Raw genomic sequence first — 22,102 nt, 5'->3', positions numbered from 1 at the left:
CTACATACCGGCAATGATCTTTTAGTAGTACGGAGTACCGGCCTGTGCCAGCCTTCTTTCACCAATGGTTATGAGTCAGTGGTGGACACAAGGTGAAATATGCAGGGTGACACATGGCATGCTCAACTCACAATCTGCTCTACAAGGGCCCCACCCCCACCACTGTACAGAGACACAGAGCACCATTCACTTGTTTATTAAAAGTTTATTAATACTAAATGTGCCGCATATTTAAATAATGCCAAATTCAAAAAGGCACATCCTTTGGTCCCAAGCAGTACCCCCACCAAGGTTGAAGTAGATTGGATGAACCGTTCCCAAGATATGCAAAGGACACACGGAAAGAAAGAAAGAAAGAAAGAAAGAAAGAAAGAAAGAACCTCCTTGCGTGTGAAGTGGGGCCCCACACAGCCTGGTATAGAATAGACTGAAGTAGTGATTTTTAGTGACCTAAACACCTTTTCACATGTCTCGGTTGGTAAAGCATCTTGGATGCCTGCTGCTTATGGTCTGGCACCTTGTCACTACCTACTTATGAAGCCCCGACCTCACCTGAACACTGTGGGGATACACGCCCATAAACTTCCTGAACAAAGAAAATAAGACGAAAATAAGAAAATACAGGCAGAGTCTCTGCAGAAAAATACACGGCCACACACTTCTAATGGGTCATAGGTGATGATTACCTCTGCATGAATCAATACATTTTTTTAAGGAAAATCCTGTATAGTATACCTTCAATGACAGCTAAATTCTATTTAGCTGCTTCAGATTCAGGGTCCCTGTATTGTGCATGCTGGTTCACTGTCACACTGTCACAGCTAACTGGGACAGTTGAATTAAAGTGAGCCATCATTAATGTTATTAGTAACACCTGTGCATTTCCTACTGAGACAAGCCAAGAGGCCTATTAGTGTGACTGCATGATAGATGGTGTTGGTGTGTGGGTGTGGGAATAGAAATGAGACGGCTGTAGGTATTTTCAATACACAGTAAGTGTGTGTGTGTGTGTGTGTGTGTGTGTGTGTGTGTGTGTGTGTGTGTGTGTGTGTGTGTGGTGAGGCTTCAAAGAGTACTGATGGCAGCTCAACAGCACTGGGTTCACATATGATCTAATTATCACATCACATCTAATTATCGCATTAATAACACATTTTACACCTCTGCAACAAATCCATCTGACAGCAGAGACAGAAGTCTCCACCTGCAGTGTTATTTACTACAATTTACTGAATGCGAGTTGGAAAGTCAGTTCCCACACAGACAGACAAAGTTTGGTGAACAAGATAACAGCAAGCGGCAAAGGAGCCAGGTGTCATCAGTCTAATTACTGCCTGTCCCTGCAGCACCCTGCTGTGTCTGTTTGAACTGAAAAATAATGGTGTGTGAAAATAAAATTTTAGAGTGGTAACTCAGCAGGAATGACAATAATTGTTTATGTTTAAACATATAAAACCCCTTTATAATCATGGGAGATCAGAATGGGCAGTGGGATCAACCATAGGCTGCTGTACCTTGAGGCTTTTTAGGAGAAACCTCTGCACTGAAGTCCTGGTGCTGGCAGAAAACACCAGCCATGATAACACGACACTGAGCATTGCACCTTATAGCATCTTATTGGCAGGCAATTGGGGCTTAAGGATGAGATTTGGGCTAAGACATTAAGTCTCAAAAGTTCTGATTGTCACTGGAGAGTCCTTATGTGAGATTTATACATCTTCCTCGAATTGATGCCGTACACTATACCGTAGCCTGACATGCACCTCCCCAGAAATGTAACTACATGTCGCAGCAATACAGATCTGTCTATTTTTGTGAACTGAAACTTGGATTTCACAGATAAGAAACAACAAATTGTAAAGACAATAAAGCCTCCACAGAATTATAGTGAAGTTATATTGAAGCAGACTTGTGTTTGAAATTGTCACTTTTCACAGAAACCCAGTTGCTGACTAGTGGTTTGGAGGTGTAACTGCAGAGTGACATAAACACACCACTGCACAAGTATAATTGCTCACAACAGCGTAGGCCATGTGTGTAGACTTCGGCGTGGGCTCTGCATGCATAGCAGATGCACAAGTATAAATTGCGCTTTACATGTGGCAAAGGAAATGGCAATTTTATTTATATAGCACATTTCATTAAATGTAAACTCAAAGTGCTTCCATTGAAAGACAACGGAGAACAGAAAAATAAGAACATAAGTAGGCTACCATAAACATATATATAAATATATATATATATAAATACACATTGCAACATAAAGTATTTAAAAGAGCACTATTCTTTAATACTTAATAAACACTGAGGTGAGCTGAATGTTGTCAGTTCCTTCAATTTGTGCATTAAAAAAAGACTGGAATAATGTGTTTGTGGGGTGTCTTTCATGCATGAATTCTGACTACTTCGGTCATGATTTTTTTTCCAAAGTGTTTATATTCTTCTCAAGGAGTTTTTTACACGTCCATGTGAGTGGATGGCATGCGTTTAAGTTTTCACCTGAAATGTAAACCAGTGAAAAAAAAAAAAGATGTACTATGTGAAACTTATGAAAATATATATTTTTAATGCTGTTAAACTAGACTCCAGTACTACTCAACGCATGTGCTAAAGCCTTGAACCGTAAACCTAAAGTATATAATTTAATTGTAGTTAAAATATAGCCAGTGCTGCATGATGTCCAGTTTAGTGGACAGATGATTAATTGTAATTTCCTCCCACCTTGATATCAATACTTGGAAATTTTAACAACTGAATCACTTCTTAGATGTTACTTGATGTTAACACATTTTATTTACCTGCAAGGGTCTCCTATCATCGTAGGATTGATGATAAATTCCTGAGCTGCACAACATTTTTTGCGTTGTGTCAGCCATCTTGGTTTTCAGAGATTTGTGTTGCACTTACAACACCTGGCCAGTGGGTGGCAGTGTATGGCAAGATGCAACAGGGTCCATAGTAGTGGCTTTTGTGCAACTAGAGCATCAGAATCCATGCATACACAAAATGGCTTTTAAAAAACTGTCCTCTGTAGTGACCACTGTGCGTGAAAGGGTTAAGCAGTGTTCTCATTAAGGATCCTTGTGCTCTTCCTGACCCTCTCATTATTGGCCTGGTGTATCCGGTACTTTCTTCTTTACCTCAACAGGGAGAGAAGGTTGTTATGCGAGTGGCTAGGATCACCAGAGACTGTCCTAGCCTCATTCTTGCAGCACCTGTTGTAAACATTCTTCAGGAAAAGTAAAGCAGTGCCAATGGTATGTTCAGCTGTACTAACCACTTTTTTTTGCAGGGCCTTGCAGTCCTCTTCAGTGCTGTTTGTGATGTTCAGTGGTGCAGGAGTAGAAATTCCTGAGTATTAGAGGGAATGCCTAGAATTTCCTCAAGCATCTCTGCAGTCTCTGCCTCCCCCAGAATCAGTGTGCAGCACCCAGGTCAGGCCCTCAGTGATGTGGACACCAAGGTACCTGGGTTTCCGCCCTCTCCTCTGAGGACCTGTTAATATTAAGATTGCTGTTCTGACACCAGCAGGTCAGGTCCTTGCTCCCTTGGTGGGTTTTTTCATTGTTGTCTGTGATCAGGCCCACCGCAGCCGTGTCATCGACAAACTTGATAATGGTGTTCAAGTCGTAAGTGGCTTCACAGTTGTATGTGTGCAAGAAGTACAGCAGGGGGCTCAAAATGCAGCCCTGAGGAGCCCCAGTGTTAAGGATAAGGGTGGAATGCTGTATAGTGTACTTTGAGTAGAAGCACAGCTATGGTTATAGCACATAATGCAGTATGCATCTCATGGCTGAACAATACCTTTTCAAAGTAGCGTCGGAGTCACTTCTCATATGGTATGGAAATTTAATTTTAATGATAATGATAACAGCTTCACAAATTGAATTCACGCCACATTAATTGATGACATGAATGGACTGAAAGAAATGTTAAATCAGTAGTGACTGGACTAAGGGAAAACATGATCTGAAAGAAGGAAAAAAAATAGTTCATACATGCATATCCAAAGCCAACACAATAGAAACAAATCTGGAATTTGTATCATCAAATGGTCAACCTACAGGTTTTTAGAAGATGGGGGAATGAGAGTTTAGTATAGACCAAGTATCTGATGGACACATTTTGAGATCATTTAGACAACCCAGTAATAAATTTGCCTACCAATGGTTTGTGCAATTGAGAATTAAGCAAATGGTTTTTTAATATTTTGTGTTAACTTCAATGTGTAATCTCACTTTCACTTGACTAAAGATCAACATCTCTTACTTGGGGTCATCTGCTTCTATTACAGATGGTACAGATACGTGGCTTAAAGCAGGTCTCCTTCAGGGTCAAACTGACAGCCGTGTCATGTCACAAACCTCACCAACAGGTGGCAGCAAACTGTTCAACTCAGCCAGTCAGGGAACTTCATTCAGAAAGGGAAAGCTGAAAGGGGACAGTCACAGCTCCCACATGGCAACCGGGAGCCTTTGTTGCATGTCATACCACTTTCTTTCTCCTCCTCTCCTATTCACCTCCATACTGTCTTCTAATTAGTGATTTGAGCAACAATTTTAATCTGAACATATTAGAAACCAAATGCATAGAGGCAGGAAAACCATAGGTCAGTAATGGTACAAACACACACACAGAAACAATACTCTGTTGCTTTTTACTATAGCCATTTTAACTCTATCTCAAGGGTAAAAAACAACAAAAGTCTTCTGTAAAAGGTGACACATTAAAATGCACCTGGCTCTGGATAACATCTGTTGCTCGAAGATGACCTGCAGATGACTTTGTTCACGCAGGGTTTGATACAATCTCCTCCTTCATGGAAAATGTCAAAGTGGTCACTGCTATTACTGTAAGAGGACGTAGCAGCCCAGAGAGGGAGTCTGCATTCTACAATTAAAAATTCAGTGGATATTTTAATGGGTGATTCAGGCATTTTCTTTAAGAATCAGTACTTTAATTTTTTGGTTGTTTATGAGCCGACAAAGAAACAAATCAGCAAAGGATTCATATTGTTCCTGGAAGTGTGGAGAACGTTTTAAAACAGTGCACAGGGGTGTCAGATTCATTTTAGTTCATGGGCCACATACAGCCCAAATCTATTGAGTGTGCCTGACTATTAAAATCACTGCATAATAACCTATAAATAACAGCACATCCAAATCTTTCTCTTTATTTTATTTTCAATATTCTGAGAATGTTAATCCATTTACAAAACAAATTATGAACATACTGAGATGCCATAAGAAAAATAAGTGCAGTTTTAACATGTCACAATATTTCCACATTCAGTCAGTCTTTTACTCACTGTCATTACATGTGCATTTTTCCATACACGGCCACCAGTATTGTTTAAAGATAGACGTCTGATACATATTAGTTTGTACTGAAGCTGCTGATTGATATTTTGCACAATGTTCAATATCTTAAAATATGACCACAATTAGTACTGTTTTATTTTTCAGAGAACTGTATTCTGGTCAGGTTGGAAAAGCCTCTGAAGCAGCATTTTACATGAAGTAGGCCACTCACTGTTTGACTTGCTCTTGAAACCTGGCACCTCTTAGCCTTCACAAGTGCATCAGCACTAGGCTAGGTGTACAGAGTCATCCAGTGGGCCAGACTGGATCTTAGGGAGGGCTGGTTCTGGCCTGCAGCCCTTATGTTTGACACCCCTGGGATATCAGATTTACAGACAACATAACTGAGGTGTTAACGGAATAAATACATTAGGATCTAGTTAGAATTTTCTGTACAGAGGGACTTCTTATAAAGTCCTAAGCTCTGACACAGTCCTGAGGTCAGGGGTCTCTGAACTATAAGACCTTAATATGACCATCAGCAACATATGAGTACATAAACTTTTATGAATGAGTACTGTACCACCATAGGGAATAGAACCATTAGACTCACGGCTGTGTTAGTGCCTTGCTAAACCCCACTGCTCCATGCAGGCCCTTCCCCGGTGGGCGTGAGTAAATGGCCCCATCCCTCTCTAAATATAACTCCCCTCCAAAACAGAAAGCGAGAGAAGGAGGGAAGGCTTACTCACCCAATCAGAAGCGCTCTGAAAACTTGTCAGAGAAGATTTTTTTTTTCTTTTTTAGGATACAGTGTGTGCGTCTCGTACCGTTTTGATCCATTTTGTGGCCCCGGGTGGTGCTGGTAAAGCGCGCAGCGGGAGGGCGCATTGTCTGTATGCAAACTGGACGGCATGGCTATTGTATGCGTTTGGGCATATATGGAGGCACCGATGGCTCGGAGGATACAGCCCGTCTGAAGTGTCAGGAGTGGAGAGACGCCCTCGGCTGTGTTGTGCGCGTTTCTCTCCTCCGACTCTCTCTCGTCACTCACCGCTCTGGTCCGTCGCTATGAGTTGCCTGGATGTAATGTACCACCAAAGCTATGGGGCGCACTACCTCCCTGCAGCGGCGTACAAGGCGACCTACTATAACCACCATCACCAGCAACAACAGGTGAGATATTCCTCATGCAACTTGTGTAGCGACTGGGTGACACAACCTTAGATAAGAATTGTATTTTCATTTCATTAGAGGACATTTTAAGAGCGCGTGCCATCTTGGATCAAAATGAACTCTGTGTCCAAAACTTAAACAGCATAACTGTACTAGTATTAGTTATTTAAGTTACAAAGGAAGTACTACAGAATATTTAACACTAAGTTAACTTTGGGGATAAGGCATACCATAAAGTTTGTGATTTATCTATAATAAAAGTTACTGTAGGAATATGTTGTAGATTTTTTTTTAATGACAAATCATTTCGCTTTTACGCAATAAGTCTCTCTATATCGCCTGACTGCTCTTAAAGGCACCACCTCAAACTTTCTTCACGCCTCATACACACACCTCTTAACTTCAATTTTGAGTTTTGAATGATTAAATTCCAGCCCGAGGCTCGGCATTCACCTCAGGTCAGGCGTGATGACACGAAACTATTAATCCTGCGGTCAAATGGTGATGTAATGACAGCCGGTCAGTCACTCAGGAATGTGGATGAGGCACACTGAGCTTTACAAATAGTCGGAATGCAGTATGGGAAAAAGGAAAGTCATTTTCACACACACGAGCTGCTCGCAGATAAAATGATCACTGGTATGATGCTTGGAAATAGTTTAGTTGTGATTTTATTGAGTGGAAAATAACAGTATTTTACCAGCATTTGTAATAAGATTTGGTTCTTTATTCTGTTTAGGCTCTACTAAAATGTATTTTTCTGCAATTTTATTCAAATATACTTTATTCCATGGATCTAAAGGTTGTTCTCTCTCTGTCTTTTCCCTCAGAAGAGGCTGAGTGTTTACAGTAAGATGCAGGAGTGTATGGAACAGCAGCAGCAGCAGCAGCAGCAAGGAGGAGGAAGAGGGATGCTCTCCAGGGATCAGGGCCTCCGGCAGGGTTCTGCAGCACCAGTGACCAACTCAGGCCGTAGATCCACATCCAGCTCAGAGCTCAAGGACAGTACTCAACCAGCAGAGGCGGAGTATTTGAGCTCCCGGTGTGTTTTGTTCACCTACTTCCAAGGCGATATCGGTGACGTGGTAGATGAGCACTTCTCCCGCGCTCTCAGCCAGTCCAGCACCTTCAACAGCGAGACCAAACCGATCAGAGTGACTCAGCCGTCTCCCTCAGCCGCTGCTGGCTTATGGAAAGGTGAGGGTGATAACAAATCTGAAATAGATCTCAAAATACTTTTGCAATGTGTTTTATCCTTATACGATTATTAGAGTCCTTTAAACACTGGAATTGTTTTGCGATATTTGTTTCAGATGGCGCATCTCTCTCTGAGGGTCAGAGCAGCTCAATGTGGAACACCACCTATCCATCCCAGGCCAGCCCGTGCCTCCCATCTGTCTCTGTCTCGGTCCACCCAGATTTCTCCTCCAGCCCCGTTTCCTTCAACCACCCAGATGGAGCTCTGTGGGCCGACCACGTGCTCTCCCAGGCCAGCCTCCCGCCTCCGGCTGCCCTTTCCGAAAGCTGGACCTACAGCCTAAGCCCCCAGAGCACAAGCGGTTACCCCAACGTCCACAACGTCTACCATCCTCACCCGCACCCCCACATCCACACCCGGCACCACCACCCCATGCTTCACTCTTACCCGACCCACAGCCCAGCATTGGATCCCAGGTTTAATCCTCTGCTGCTGCCCGGCGTCAGGAACCAGAACCAGCCGACCACCAGCGCAGGGAGCTCCCCACACAGCGAGGGGGTGAAGACGGAGATGGACCCCGGCAGCAACAGCCCCGTCACGGCTACCTCTGTCACCTGGACCCCTCCAGCCCTCCATGGATCCTTGGAGGTGTATGACTCAGGTAGATATGAAACAAATTCTTCATTCACGGACTTGCAAGCATTTGTTTAACTTGTTGTGCAGTAAGTGAAAGTAAGCACAGCAGTAACTTTACGTTCTGTCTTCCTCTCCCGCAGCTCTCGATCAGACCAAAGCAAAGACGTCAGTTTGGTTCTAACTGGTGCACTGACATCAAGACGGAATATCAATCACACCAAAAAGGACCTACTCTGTGGCTCTCTCAATGTATGGCTGCAACACCAGCACTGTAATGTACAATGTAGATAAAAGGCTTACTGTAGCAAAGACTATGAGTCCTGCACTGTCCACACAACTTATTATGGAGATGAACTCAGGCTTTGGACCTAAATGACAGCGATCTACTGCTTCTGCTGCAGGTCGAGGCCCTCGAAGAGTGATAAAAACAGACTACTAGCTTTAAGGATGGGGGGCCTCTTCTTCTCTGTGGGCACAACACATCATTTCTTTTTTCATGCAATGTGAGACCAAGTGGTTCTGTTTCAAGAGCTTGATTTTGATCCACATTTTTTTTGTGTGTTTTTTTTTTTTTGTACAGTAAATGTTTGCAGACGACTATAAATGTATTTTGTGTGTACAGTTTTGCCAAGCTAAGTTTTTGTTTGCTGGATGCTAAAATTCTTGCCTGAATGCTACTTTACTATTTTTGCCTACGGGATTGTGTAGTGTAAATATTGGTACTGTATGTTTAAGTAATAAATTGTTGAACTGTATTTGCAAATGAAGGTTGTTGTTTTTTTCCCAGACGTAAATTTACTAATGCCTTGTGTTTGATATATTCAAATTCCTTTTCCATTACATCCCATTAAATGATTAATCAAAATTAATGGTGGAATATTTTCAGTCAGAGTCAGATGTTCTACTTTTTCTCGTCCAAGCTTACGCACTGTGAACTCAGACAGACAGAAACAGCAAAATAATTCATGTGATGTGGCATCAAACACCCTGCTATTCAGAGGATTTGATCAAACCAGAATATTAGCCCTATAACTGTAACTAAAATAGCAGTTTGTTGAACTGTAAGGAGGTTATTGTTATCACCAGCAAACGTAGAGATTTGTTGCAGTTCTTTACATCTCAGACAACCTCCAACAACTGGTGACTTTTTATTTTCAACACCGTATTCTCAACCCAACTGACCTGGGCTCTTGCTCAAAATAAGGATACAGACATCACTGATTTGCACAGTACATATTAACTTTAATAATCCATGTACAAACACAGCTAAAGCAGCCAGGAGCTGAGTTGTAGTACAAAGGGAAGTGGGTTGCATTCCACAGACAGTTATTGTAAGACAACATGCCTGTTGTCTGTGTCCACACAAACACACATGAAAACACATGCACACACAATCCCAGACTGAGAAACACACACCAAAGAATGCATTTCCTGTCTGGACAGGAAGTTTGTCAGCGAGTGGCAGACTACTCAGTCATTCAAAGACATGAGCAAAAATATAGATTTCAGGAAGACCTACCAAGGTTAATGGAAGTTTTAAGCTGTGTCTGAAATCATTCACTCATTCACTACTTCCTTCTCACTATATAGGGAGTTCTATGTAAAGGACCGTATACAGAGCTCATCTGCAACATGAAAAAACGAAAAAACATTACAAAATACTTTGTGGCCATTTCTTATGTGAGATGCGCTGCTCTGCTCACATTAAACATGGACCTATTAATAACGTTACACTGGCAGACAGACAAGGAAGAGAGCAGCGCCATATCAACCTGTCCGACCAATGTCAGTAATTTTCTGTTTAACCTTTTTTTGCATTGAAGTTTGTTTTACCAGTCAGTCATGTAATAACTTGTGTATTCAGCATATAACGTTATGCATGACGCCATTATGGTACAAATCAGAACCACTAGAGTCTCAGCTTGCTAACATTAGCTAGCCCTATAGAGTGTGCCAGTAAACCCGCAACTCCGTTAGCACTTTTAGCACTTTCGGTTCTCTCGTCTAAAAGTCAATACGTTTTTTGAATGGGATTTTGGTAAAATGCCTCAAATAAGGTCTGTGGTTAATAAAAGCTTAAGCGAGTTTCAGGTTTTGTTCTACGACATAAAACACGTCAGTAAATACCCTACTTGTGAATTTTGAAGCTTTTACGTGTCGTAAAAAAGGCGGTTGCTAACAAGTTGCTCAATACGACTACAAACCCTGTCGGGGACATTAAACGTCATCACCCCCGAACAGGCGAGAGTGCTGGCAGTCCGCCATTACAGCTTCTTATTTAGCTTAAACAATCCAATTTCCCCATTATACAATGTTTTTAAAAGAAAGCGGCCGAAATCAGATGAAAGTGAAAGCTTAGTGGCGGTGACGTCAAGAGTCATGCGACCGTGGAGTAGTCATGTAGTCTGTTAAAGCCTAACATTAGCTTTTTACTTCTGGCGATCGCATTTAAGCTTCAAATGTGGTATGAAAAGTGTTCATATGTGAAGATTATCTCGCTGAACAAAACCTGTAAGTACCATGAACTTGTGTTAGCCACAGAGCTTATTTTCTGACATAATCCAAAACGCAATGCAAAAATCACATTCACTTTCGGGAACCAGCGCGATGCTAAACTTCCGGGTTTTGATGTCAGCCCTGGCACACTCTATTAGCCCTACTCTGTACAGTAACTGTTAAGCACTAGAGAAGATCAGTTGCTGATTTATTTTTTGTCTTCGGGGATTGACGACTATACATTAAATTGACAGTTTATTACATGACAAAGAAACTGTTCAAACAAACTTCAACACGTACAGCAGGTTGTAATGGAGTTGCTCTCTCTCCTCTTGTCTGTCTCGATGTCCATCCCATTCAGTCCATCTGTTCCCTTGGCACAGTGCATAATGGGATATATTGCTTAGTGGGTGACCATTGGTTGTACACTACTTTTCATGGTGCATTGTGGGATACTTTGAGTCCACTATATAGAGTATAATAATTCCAACTATACATCTGGTCATCACTACAAAATGGCAAACTTGCTATGTCTACAATAGCAAATCTACAATGTTCAGTGATATCAGCTCTGAAAAGAAAGTCGCTGCTTTAAATCCATGTTTCAGGCTCGGTCCAGTGTCAGGACCATCGTGACATAATCAACAGCTGGTTGACCTCTTGCAAGCATGGCTGTATATGTGTGTTTGTGGATCGGTATAACTAAGGCTACCTTCAGAGACATATTTTAGATTTAAGTCCAGTCATTCAAGGACAGCTTGTCCAAGCAGGGACAAAAGCTGTGTCTCCAATTTCGTAAAAAGCTAATTTTTGGTTTAGTTTTTAAGGTTAGGGTTAGGGAAAGACTTGGATTAAGGTTAGGCAAGTAGGGGTTAGGGTTAGGGGTTAGGGGTCAGTCCAGGACATGGATGCAAGTCTGTGTAATTTCCTCAAAAGTAACCTTAGAAAACCTGTGCCTGTGCGTGTGTGTGTGTGCACTGAGTGGTCTGACCAGGTGGTATAATCAGTAGTGGCAGCCCACTAACATTCCAGACTCCACTCTCCCATCCTCTAAACAGTAGTACTTCAAATCTGAACCCCCAGCAGCTGCGTTTCCATGCAGACTATCAACAAAATAATAACACATCCAAAGAAACACCTGAGTGGAAAAATCTAATTTAATGCTCAAAATTGATGATATTTGTTCATTATCAAGAAAGCATTCTTCGTCCACTAAGTGGATCGGGTTGTATTGCACTCAATTTTTAAGATTTTATTGAAATTCTACAATAAAGTGTAATCTAATCCACTCAGATGGGTTGTATGATGATAGATATCACCAGCAAATGTAATTAGAAGTTTTTAGAGGGGCAAGTGAATTTGGATGTTCGGCTACGTTCAGCAAGAATCATCCACAAATGTCCGATAATCACTCCAATGAAGTCCATACAGCATTCAGTGGACTACCATATGTGTCATTGCCAATATGTAAGTTGGTGTGTATTAGCATTAGCAAGATTCGATGGACAATACTCAGTTTGAACAACATTTTCGGACACAAAAGTATAACAACAACCTGGGGAGAAATGATACTTACTGTAAGCAGTGAGTGAGTTGTATATTCGTGTTGGTTATGTCGTTAAATATGTTGGAAGTGAGGGAGTTTTATCAGGACCATGTTCTATAATAGTTTCGATCATCTTTACTTGAATACTTTATGAACATTCATTTACTGTTCCAAGGGAATGTCTTAGGCTGAAGTCACATGTTCTCATGTTGTTGATGTGTGAAAATACTGCCATCTAAATTGAAATGCATTCATTGTTATAGTGTTAATTTGCTGTATGATATTCACTGTTAAACCATCTCTTCAATACATCAAGCATCTAAGATTCTTAGAGACAGAGTGAGAGAGTGAACATAGATTTTCCAGCAAAGTACGTCCTCTCCTCTCCTCTCCTCTCCTCTCCTCTCCTCCAGAGCTCCTAATTAGCATTAGCATGTAGCCTCTGCATCAGCATGTAGTGTACTTATATGCTAACAGGCATCCCACCGGCAGCCTTGGAGAGTCACCACAGGCACTTCCACTGCAGGAAGAACACTAAGCTATAGCAATACAGAGCTGGAAGCTATGTGAAAGTGAATTAATATGTCATTTATAGGAAATGGGATAAAAATGAGGCATTCAGAGATTTAGGAAATGTTGCATGTGTAGCATTAGGTTTTAATTAAAGTTTAAATAGCCAGTGGTTTGTGCTGATGTTGATATCTTTATATCTTCAAAGCAATAATTGCTGACACTGTCATACGGTATACATGGTTATTCATGACTGTGAAAAACAATGTTCATTTAATGACGGCATTATAAACACAGTCTGGTATAGCTTCTCAAATGGATACATTTTATGTTTTTAAATCTCACTTACACTGGCATATGTCAGACAAACCCATCTACAAGCCCAGGCACACACTCACCAAACACACAGCCATGTCTCCATGCAGAAAAGACACCCAATGAAAAAAAGGATGAAACCAGAGCCAATATGGAGCTTTAGATCCTCATCTCCTTCTGCCATGATTGCCTCTTTTCAAACCAATATCCATTTCCTTTCTGTAACAGAGAATTGCATTAATTTTAAGAAATCCGAGGAAACAGTAGTATTTTCTCTTTTATTTTTCTTGGAATTCACATTTTCTTTTGACCTGAGGAGCCCCGTTTGAACTTTTTATGATCCTAGCTCAGACTGAACTTCATTCCATTCCTCTCATTGCTGCCCACAAAACCTCAGTCTGGTTCTTATCCTTTTAATTTACTTTTTTTCCCTTCTTTTTTTTTTCCAAAATGTGTAATTTCTTTATTCAGAGGTAGTGCAGAGGAAAGCTGGATGGGAGGAAACACCAATGTTTTCCAGGCCTTCAATTACTGAATACAAGGCAAAGTCATAGTAGTCTGAATAATGCCATCTAATTCAGCCTGCACTCATGTTACTGGTTCAAAGATAGATAGATAGATAGATAGATAGATAGATAGATAGATAGATAGATAGATATAGATAGATAGATAGATAGATAGATAGATAGATAGATAGATAGATAGATAGATAGATAGATGGGACTTATTCAAAGAAGCTTGTGTTGACTTAGATGAATTGACCGAAACTGTGTCAGCGTATATTACTTTTTGTGAGGAGCTGGTCATCCCACGGAAATCTATTTCCATTTATAAAAACAATAAACCATGGATCTCCAAATCCGTCAAAGACTTAATTAACCAGCGCAATATCAGTTTTAACCAGGGTAATGACACCCGATACAGGGAACTCCAGAAACAAGTCAAAAAGGAACTCAAGGTTGCTAAATACAACTACAAAAATAAGGTGGAAAAGCTGCTCAGTACGGGAAATTCACGCTCTGCTTGGGAGGGAGTGAAATCCATGATGGGGATGCAGTCCAAGAAGGGCCTCATCAACCTAAATGGAATATCTGACTTTGACTTTTCTAATGAACTGAACGCTTTTTACAATCGTTTTAATACTTATGATTTTAGTGAGGAACTGTCAGCTTTTAAAAATGTCGTGCCCGAGGAGACTGGTATCCACCTTGACAGCGGGAGGGTTCACAAACTTTTCCAGGGGATTAAGGAAAGGAAATGTCCTGGCCCAGATNCTGCTAAATAGTGACGATCCTGATCATGGCCCTGTAGTGGCAGAATTCTCCAATTGGTGCAGGTCATCCTTTTTAAACATTAACGTATCCAAAACCAAGGAGATGATTGTTGATTTTAGGAAGAACCCTACAGTTGTCTCACCTGTGGTGATATATGATCAGGTGATTGAATGTGTTCAGCATTACAAGTATCTTGGCACCATTCTTGACAACAAGCTGACCTTTGATCTCCAGGTGGATGCTGTCTGTAAGAAAGCCCACCAGAGAATGCACTTTTATCGGAAACTTCGTGCTTTTAAATTTGGACAACACTTTTATGAAAATGTTTTATTCTTGTTTTTTGGAATCTGTTTTAACATTTTCATTTATCAGCTGGTATGGGTCAATCACCCTTATAAACAAAAGCCGGCTACATAACATAGTTAAAGTGTGCAGCAAAATTGCCGGCCTAACATTGAATGACTTGACGTTCTTGTACCAGGCTGGGATCTTAAAGAGGGCCCAGTCAGTCCTGGCTGATCCCAGCCACCCTTTGCATGGAGAGTTCAGGTTGCTTCCGTCTGGCCGCAGGTACAGCCAAGTTACCTGCNCAGCAAAATTGCCGGCCTAACATTAAATGACTTGACGTCCTTGTACCAGGCTGGGATCTTAAAGAGGGCCCAGTCAGTCCTAGCTGATCCCAGCCACCCTTTGCAACTTTGATTGTTGTTGTTGTACTTCTGCCGTCATTATATGTGTCTGTGTTTTTTTTATGTGTGAGATTGCTGGCTGCACAACAAATTGCCCCTCGGGGATAATAAAGTTTTCTTTGACCTTTGACCTTAGATAGATAGATAGATAGATAGATAGATAGATAGATAGATAGATAGATAGATAGATAGATAGATAGCTTTGTATCATGGCCATGAAAAATACTTGTTTCTGATTGGCTGTTGTTCTGTGCCTCTGTCTCATTTATTGTACAATATTGTGGCTTGCATACAGTATGATGTAAAAACAAATATACTAATTTATATATATATATAAAACCTATATTTTTCATTGCTAAAACTAGTGCAATTCTTATTCACAACGTTCCTGTTCCGAATGACCTATTGCTTGACCTCCAGTATTGCTGTTGGCAGCTTTCTCAAGAACTGCTCATCCACGCAACAAAAGCGTCCATTCCAGAAGTTACATCGCTGATGGCTGAAATGTTTAACATCTCGGTCTCTTTTTCTTCATCTGTTCTTGAATGCTCTGTAGTGAATGATGAGGACCAAGCTGTACCCAGCATGCTGTTTGGCTGTTTAACAAGTCCCCTCTCAATTACAGTGTGTACATGACGCACGACTAATGAATATGTCCCATTGATCTCAAGAGCTGGCACTCAGCACTGCACTTTCTTGGGTTCTCAGCACTGCATCCACCAAGTGTAAAGTCAATCAGATGGACAGCTGTTGTGAGAATCAAAGAACAGACATAGACAGAGACTCCTTCCGTTTTAGTTAAATGAAATTTATTTCCCATGTAATGACATAAAACCACTTAAAAAGGTACAGATTTAAAAATAAATGACTACAGAGCCCAACTACTGTAGGCAGTTTGACCATGCATCGAAAAACCTCAGACATAATGTTACCTATGAATAGAAGCACATGAAGATGTGACTGATGAACAACACAGCAGATAGCTGATCTTTATGTTAATGTGAATAATTTTTTGACGTAATGTGATTTTGGAAATTCAAAGGTAGTGTCTTTGTGTATTTGTGAACAACTATTGAACTGAACTGAACTGAACTGAACCAAACTGAACTGAACTGAACTGAACTGAAATGAGTGCTGAAGAAAGAGCCAGAGTATAGGAGACAAAAAACAGATGCTGGAGGAGAGTAGCAAGTTGGAAAAAGTCAGAGTCCACAAAAAGACATGAAAAGAAAGAGTAGAAGAGAGAGTGAAAGCTGATCAGTCATAACACGGCCCGCTACACATTCCAGAGTAATTGAGCGGATGATTAGTCTCACAATCAGCAACACAACACCAGCTGTCTGAACACCAAACTATATAAATACAGAGATCAGGAGAGGAGAGGAGAGGAGAGGAGAGGAGAGGAGAGGAGAGGAGAGGAGAGGAGAGAAAACGCTAAAGGAGAGTAAAAGAGGCATATGGCAATCATAATCTCTCCCTTTTCTTCCCTTTTCCCTTCAAACATCTTTTTCTCACTTCCACGAGCGAGCTCCACGCCTACAAATCACTGGGGTAATTAGAGCTAATTTGCCCTCCTCGTGCGAGTATTAGGGGTATTAGGGGTATTAGCGAAAGGCTCGGCTTTCACCACTGTGTTTGTGTCAACAGGGAAGCCTAATGAAGCATGCTGGGAGTGTCAGAGAACACTTGTCCTGCTGATTACACTCGATTCGCAAAGTCTTCTCTGTTAAATGATACCTGGCTGCTCGTTAAAACAACAGAACACCCAAGGAGAAGAGAAGCCGGCGAAAGAACACTATTATTAGAATTAGCATTGGGATTAGAACAATAAAAGTTGTATTATAACATTGCCATTTTTTCTCTTTTCTATATTAACTACCAATTATGTGCCTAATGCTGCAGGTCCAATGAACAAATCATGTGGGTCCAAACAGGACTGACATTAAATCTGTATAAGCTTTCTAATCAAATTTCAATTCCATTTGATCGTAACAGTTTCATCTAATTTTATTTAGATTGGATTAGGCTATAATGATACCTTGGTGGAAAGGGGTCACAGCACAAGAGAGGAGGCAATAAAAAACTGCTGAGGATAGGAAACAGAAAAAAAGGATGCAGAAAAATCTAAAAGCAGAGGTAAATGTGTTTTCAAATTCATACATGTTATCCCCATGGTCTAAGAGAGTCCAAAATTATTAGTACACATGAGCAACTCTCTCCCAAATCCAAAAACTAGAGTATTAAAACTCAAATTTGTGATGTCATAGTACATAAAGTTTGCAGCTGCTCCATAGACAGTCAATTGGGAAACATGTTCTAGATGACACTGAGAGCACCCAGGGGAACGTTCTGGGTATATGGGTACATTTTCTGTTTCACAGCTGAGAACACAACAAGAGAATAAAGCTAATTTGTTTATAAAAAAGACAACAAACATTCTGCGGGTCCACAAATCAGTCTCCCATTCATTGTCTATGGAGCAGCTCCAGACAATACACTTGATGACATCACAAGTTTGAGACTTACCTCTCCTAGGGCTTCCTAGGTCATGGAAATAAACATATTGGAAATCTTAATTTAGGTGACGTTCCCCTATGAACCAGTTCACCAGTACCACCTACAACCAAGAAGAAAATGGATCATGAAGCTCCAGTGTAAACACAACAATTTGGAAATGTTGTTTCCAAATTTGCAATATGTTTGATTATGGTTTATACTCAGTAATGATGTAATATGCCTGTGATATATCATTTAACCAAATTCTCCCCAATATCATTATCTTTTCCTCTCAAGATAGGACATTTGCCATTGTTGGACTCTGTCAGTAATCATAAGAACCAAGTTAGGCAAACCAAGCTTTCAATTTTGGTCATGATCAACTGTTCCAGGTTTTTTTGTTTGTTTGTTTTTAGTCGTGTTTTTCCATGAAAACAGCCTCCTGCTGCTGCTGCTGTTGCTGCTGCTGCCATTGGACACAGGGATTAATGAAAGCTATGAGACTGAAACACAACATAAAAAATAAGAAAATCAAAACACTTGAAAGATGGTAAAATAACCCGGTCTCACTCCAAAGTCATCGAAATCCGGTCCTCGAGCAGTGACTTGCGGCGTCAGACATCAACAAACAAAGCCGTCCTTTAGCATCAGTACGATACATGGCTAGTCGCTGTTATAGTTTAACAGTGCTCTGCAGCGTCAGGGAGGAACGCGGCAGGACAAGAATGAGACTTAAGGTGGCTCTAACAAACACCTACTTTCCCCCGGGAGAGCGGTGTTCGCGTTACCTAAGATTATAAAGCCAAACCCTGTTCTTTTTTCCTAAACCTAACCACATGCGTTAGATGTTTAAGGAAAAAAAAGTCAATTCATGGTGTTGTACTGACATTTATTTTGAAGGAGACTGTATATAAACGATAAATTTCCTGTGAGAACGGAAGTGTATTTTGAAAATAGACAATGCATGTAACATGACGTCCCAAAGTGTCAACAGCCAACGCGCCCAGGTTACCTTGAATGTCGTATCTGGACGTGGAAAGTCCATAACCAAACATCGAAATATGACGAGGTCAGAGTGACAATGTGTTGGGTAAACTGCTCTGTAGAAACAATGGGAACTGCAGAGTAGAAATAAACATGTTTGTAGCATGGTACAAAGAACTGTTTTGGTCTCTACTGTATACCGTAGTCCCTCCTTCATGACAGCTGTACTGTATTAAGGCTTAAAGTTATGCATAATCAAGGGTGCAGCCGCTTTGACCGACAGGCAGTCTGTGAGGCATCACCACAGTCTGTGAGTCAGATCCACCTCTCCCTCCTCCACAGCTCCACCCTTTCATCTGAAGTTGGTCACTTCTGGTTAAAAAAAAACAAGATGGCCACAGCTAAAATGCCAAACGATAGACTTAAAAATGAGAGTTCACAAACCAGTACATGACATTTTAAACAGTCAGTGCGTCTTTGATTTAACTTTTATCTTTTCTTTTGTCTTTATATTTCTGTACAGCTACTGTGGTGACTAAATTTGGAGTGTTAATTATCAAAGTATTAGACAGTATTAGCTTGGATGACAAAGCTAACCTTCTTTCAGAGACACCAGCACTGCTCACTGTGTTGTTGTCTCACTGAGAAAGGAATGTACTGAACAATGCCTAGAGCTTCACTTTTATCACTTCATGATGTTAAATTAGAACTGGAGGCAATGAAAAGGCATTTGTAACAGTTTCAGCGGAGCTGGTGTTTATATGTGTAGTCCCATATGGCACTAGGGAGGGAATATTTGCAGAGGTCCATGATCCCGAGCATGGCGAGCATGAGGCCTGTTGGAGCTCCAACAGCCGACGGCAGGCTGTTAAATCAAAATTCAATACACACTCACACTACGGGAAAAGATCAACATTTACGCCTGTTTACAATGTACAGCAAGAACATCCACCCATAACACAGGCCAGCCACATTCCTCAGCCTGCCCACACACAGAGAGGCCAGGACACATGATGATGCTTCCCCTCGCCATATTTCAGAAGATGGATTTTTTAATTGTTACTTAATCAAGGTCTGACTCCAAATATCACCACAGAGATTGTACTAAAGTTGTAAAATTATGAACTGAAACTGCTGGAAAAGAGAATGGAGCTCACTTGGATTGGGGAAATAGAGATTAACACATACAGCATAAAATAACTTCATACTTTTTCCCTAGCTTTTGTTGCCAGGTCCATTTACTAAACCCAAACCCGTCTTCCATCAGAGGGAAAGGCACTCCATTCATAAAGGCCAGAGTAGCTGCAGCAGCAGCAGCAGCAGCAGCAGTAGGTTGTTTCTGTCAGCTCCACTCTGGGTAATGTGCCAGTAACCACAGAGGCCAGTACATAGCTGTCATTCCTCTGCTCACTGAAAGCACATTTAGCAACCAACACCTGTTTCCCCTGCTCAGTCTCCACTGTAAGCTGCTCCGCCACAGCTCTGCCTGCATCTAGAGGAGCAGGGATTCAGCTCTTACGACTTTTTATACTCCAGTACTGCTATTTCTGGAATGTAGAAAATGGACTATTTTTATACAGTAACAGTTAGCCCACTCCAAGCCTTGACAACAAAAATTCAACAACATTTCAATCTTCATAGGATGTTCAAACTTTTCCCTGGATGCTGTGTGACTTCTTTGTGGTGGATAATTGGCTTCTTAAAGGGACAAATAATGGTTTTTAATTTCTTTATATGAGGCTCAGAGGCATAATGAAGAGGGAAATAATAAATCTTTCCGAGCTACTTGTTGTGGATTGATAGCACCCCATTCAAAAGCAAAGAAATGCTCTACAAAACGTCCCACAGGTTGTTGGTGAAGATTCTTAGTCATCCAGTTCATGGTAATCTCAAGTGCTATATCATAGGCAACTGGACGTTCGTTCATCCAAGAGGCTTCTTCAATCCAGAACTGAATAAGCCTCTTGGATTAGAGGTGAAACGTCTTCGAGAAACTCAAACAAGTCCAGTTACCTATAGCACTTAAGATTCTCACAGGTTGACATATTGGTAAAAAATTCAGATTTCATTGTGAACAAGGAAACATGAATGCCGTTGTTAAGCAGCAGTAGCAGTTGACCAGGAAAGTAGGGATCGCAAAGATCAGTACAATTTTCCAACAAGTCACGCATGGCCAGACCTATTTCCACACTTTGTTCTAGCGCTGTGCCAGCGTTGGAGAAAGGTCCAGCTGACCCAATCATAATTCCACACTAATGGAAAAATTGTCCTGGGCTGCGTTAAGCTCAGGATGTAGCAACGGTGCCCTTGCAAAATAGTGTCAAGAAGGAACTTGTTTTGGTGGAACATTTGCACGTGTGGAGGCAAGCCCTGGCATTAAATTGCGAAAGAAAACACCACATACAGTGTGTAGGTTGCCAGATGTTTTAGATGTTTCATGCACAGTGCCAAAACAAAGTGTGGAAATAGGTTTGGCGATGGAAAACCGCAATCTTGCATTGTCGTTTCATGTAATGACATGGATTTTGAAAGTGGTAACATGCAGATGAGGAAGCTCACCTCCCACCTGAAATTGGTGACCGATGGCAGGATATACCCACAGTCTACATCCTATTAGTCAGACTAAAACCCAAACAATCCCTTCAAAGCAGGGTGAGGCAGTTTTCAACACAGGTTTTTAAAATTCCAGTGTGATCTTATCTCATGTTGTCTGCCGGCATTAACAAATATTGACCTAATAAAAACAGTCACTTACACTCAGGGAGGAATGTGCACTGTTCAAGAGGTACTGGCTGTTAGGCATCCACTTTCGTATCAGCTGATGTTGACCTGGGGTCTCATTTATAAACGTTGCATACGCACAAAACAAGGCCTGAAAGGGGTGTACACCACTTCCCAAAGTTGTGATCTATAAAAACGACGATGGGAGAAACTTTGACCCATGCTCACGAACATTTTGGAGATGGGAAATTGGCGACGTAGACTGAGAGGTAGAGGCCCAATTGTATAAATTGTCAAATATATTTTGGCTTTTGTCCACATGTACATTTTTAGTATGGATCCTACATACTGTTTTATAAATGAGACCCCTGGTCTTGTTGTCAGTGAATCTTTTTGATGACCCTCATAATCAATTCAAGGCATTAACAATGTGCTGACCAAATGCTAAACTTAAATTAGATGTGTGATGCTTTTTTCTCTCTTTTTTTAACCCACTTGAAGGTCAGAGGTCAGGGTCAACTGTATAGCGATGCACCTTATAATGATGGGTTTTCTCAAGGACACCACAACAACAACAGCCAACATGGGGGCTTGACACTCAGTCTCTGTGGTTGAAGGGCATCTTCTCTACCAATATAATGGAACTTCACTTACTCATCCAATGAGTAATTTTCAGCATTGGAACTCATGGTTCACTAATGCCCGGGTCACTGTATGTCAGTCTGTCTCTGTTGTTGTTGTTGTGTTCAGGAAAAAAAAAA

General features: G+C 41.1%; 1 protein-coding gene across 1 annotated transcript; it reads left to right on the top strand.

The window, feature by feature from the left end:
- The first annotated feature begins 6,044 nt into the window (after positions 1 to 6,044).
- vgll3 (vestigial-like family member 3) lies at positions 6,045 to 9,085 on the top strand. Its single transcript, XM_050048865.1, has 4 exons — positions 6,045 to 6,476; positions 7,307 to 7,673; positions 7,790 to 8,335; positions 8,451 to 9,085. Exons 1-4 carry the CDS (start codon positions 6,372 to 6,374, stop codon positions 8,489 to 8,491), a joined length of 1,059 nt encoding a protein of 352 aa, XP_049904822.1. The 5' UTR covers positions 6,045 to 6,371; the 3' UTR covers positions 8,492 to 9,085.
- The last annotated feature ends 13,017 nt before the right edge of the window (positions 9,086 to 22,102 follow it).

The sequence above is a fragment of the Epinephelus moara genome, chromosome 7 (assembly GCF_006386435.1).
Source record: "Epinephelus moara isolate mb chromosome 7, YSFRI_EMoa_1.0, whole genome shotgun sequence".
NCBI lineage: Eukaryota > Metazoa > Chordata > Actinopteri > Perciformes > Serranidae > Epinephelus > Epinephelus moara.
Note: the sequence above shows the minus strand (reverse complement) of the source record. Positions and strands in the feature narration are given on the sequence as shown.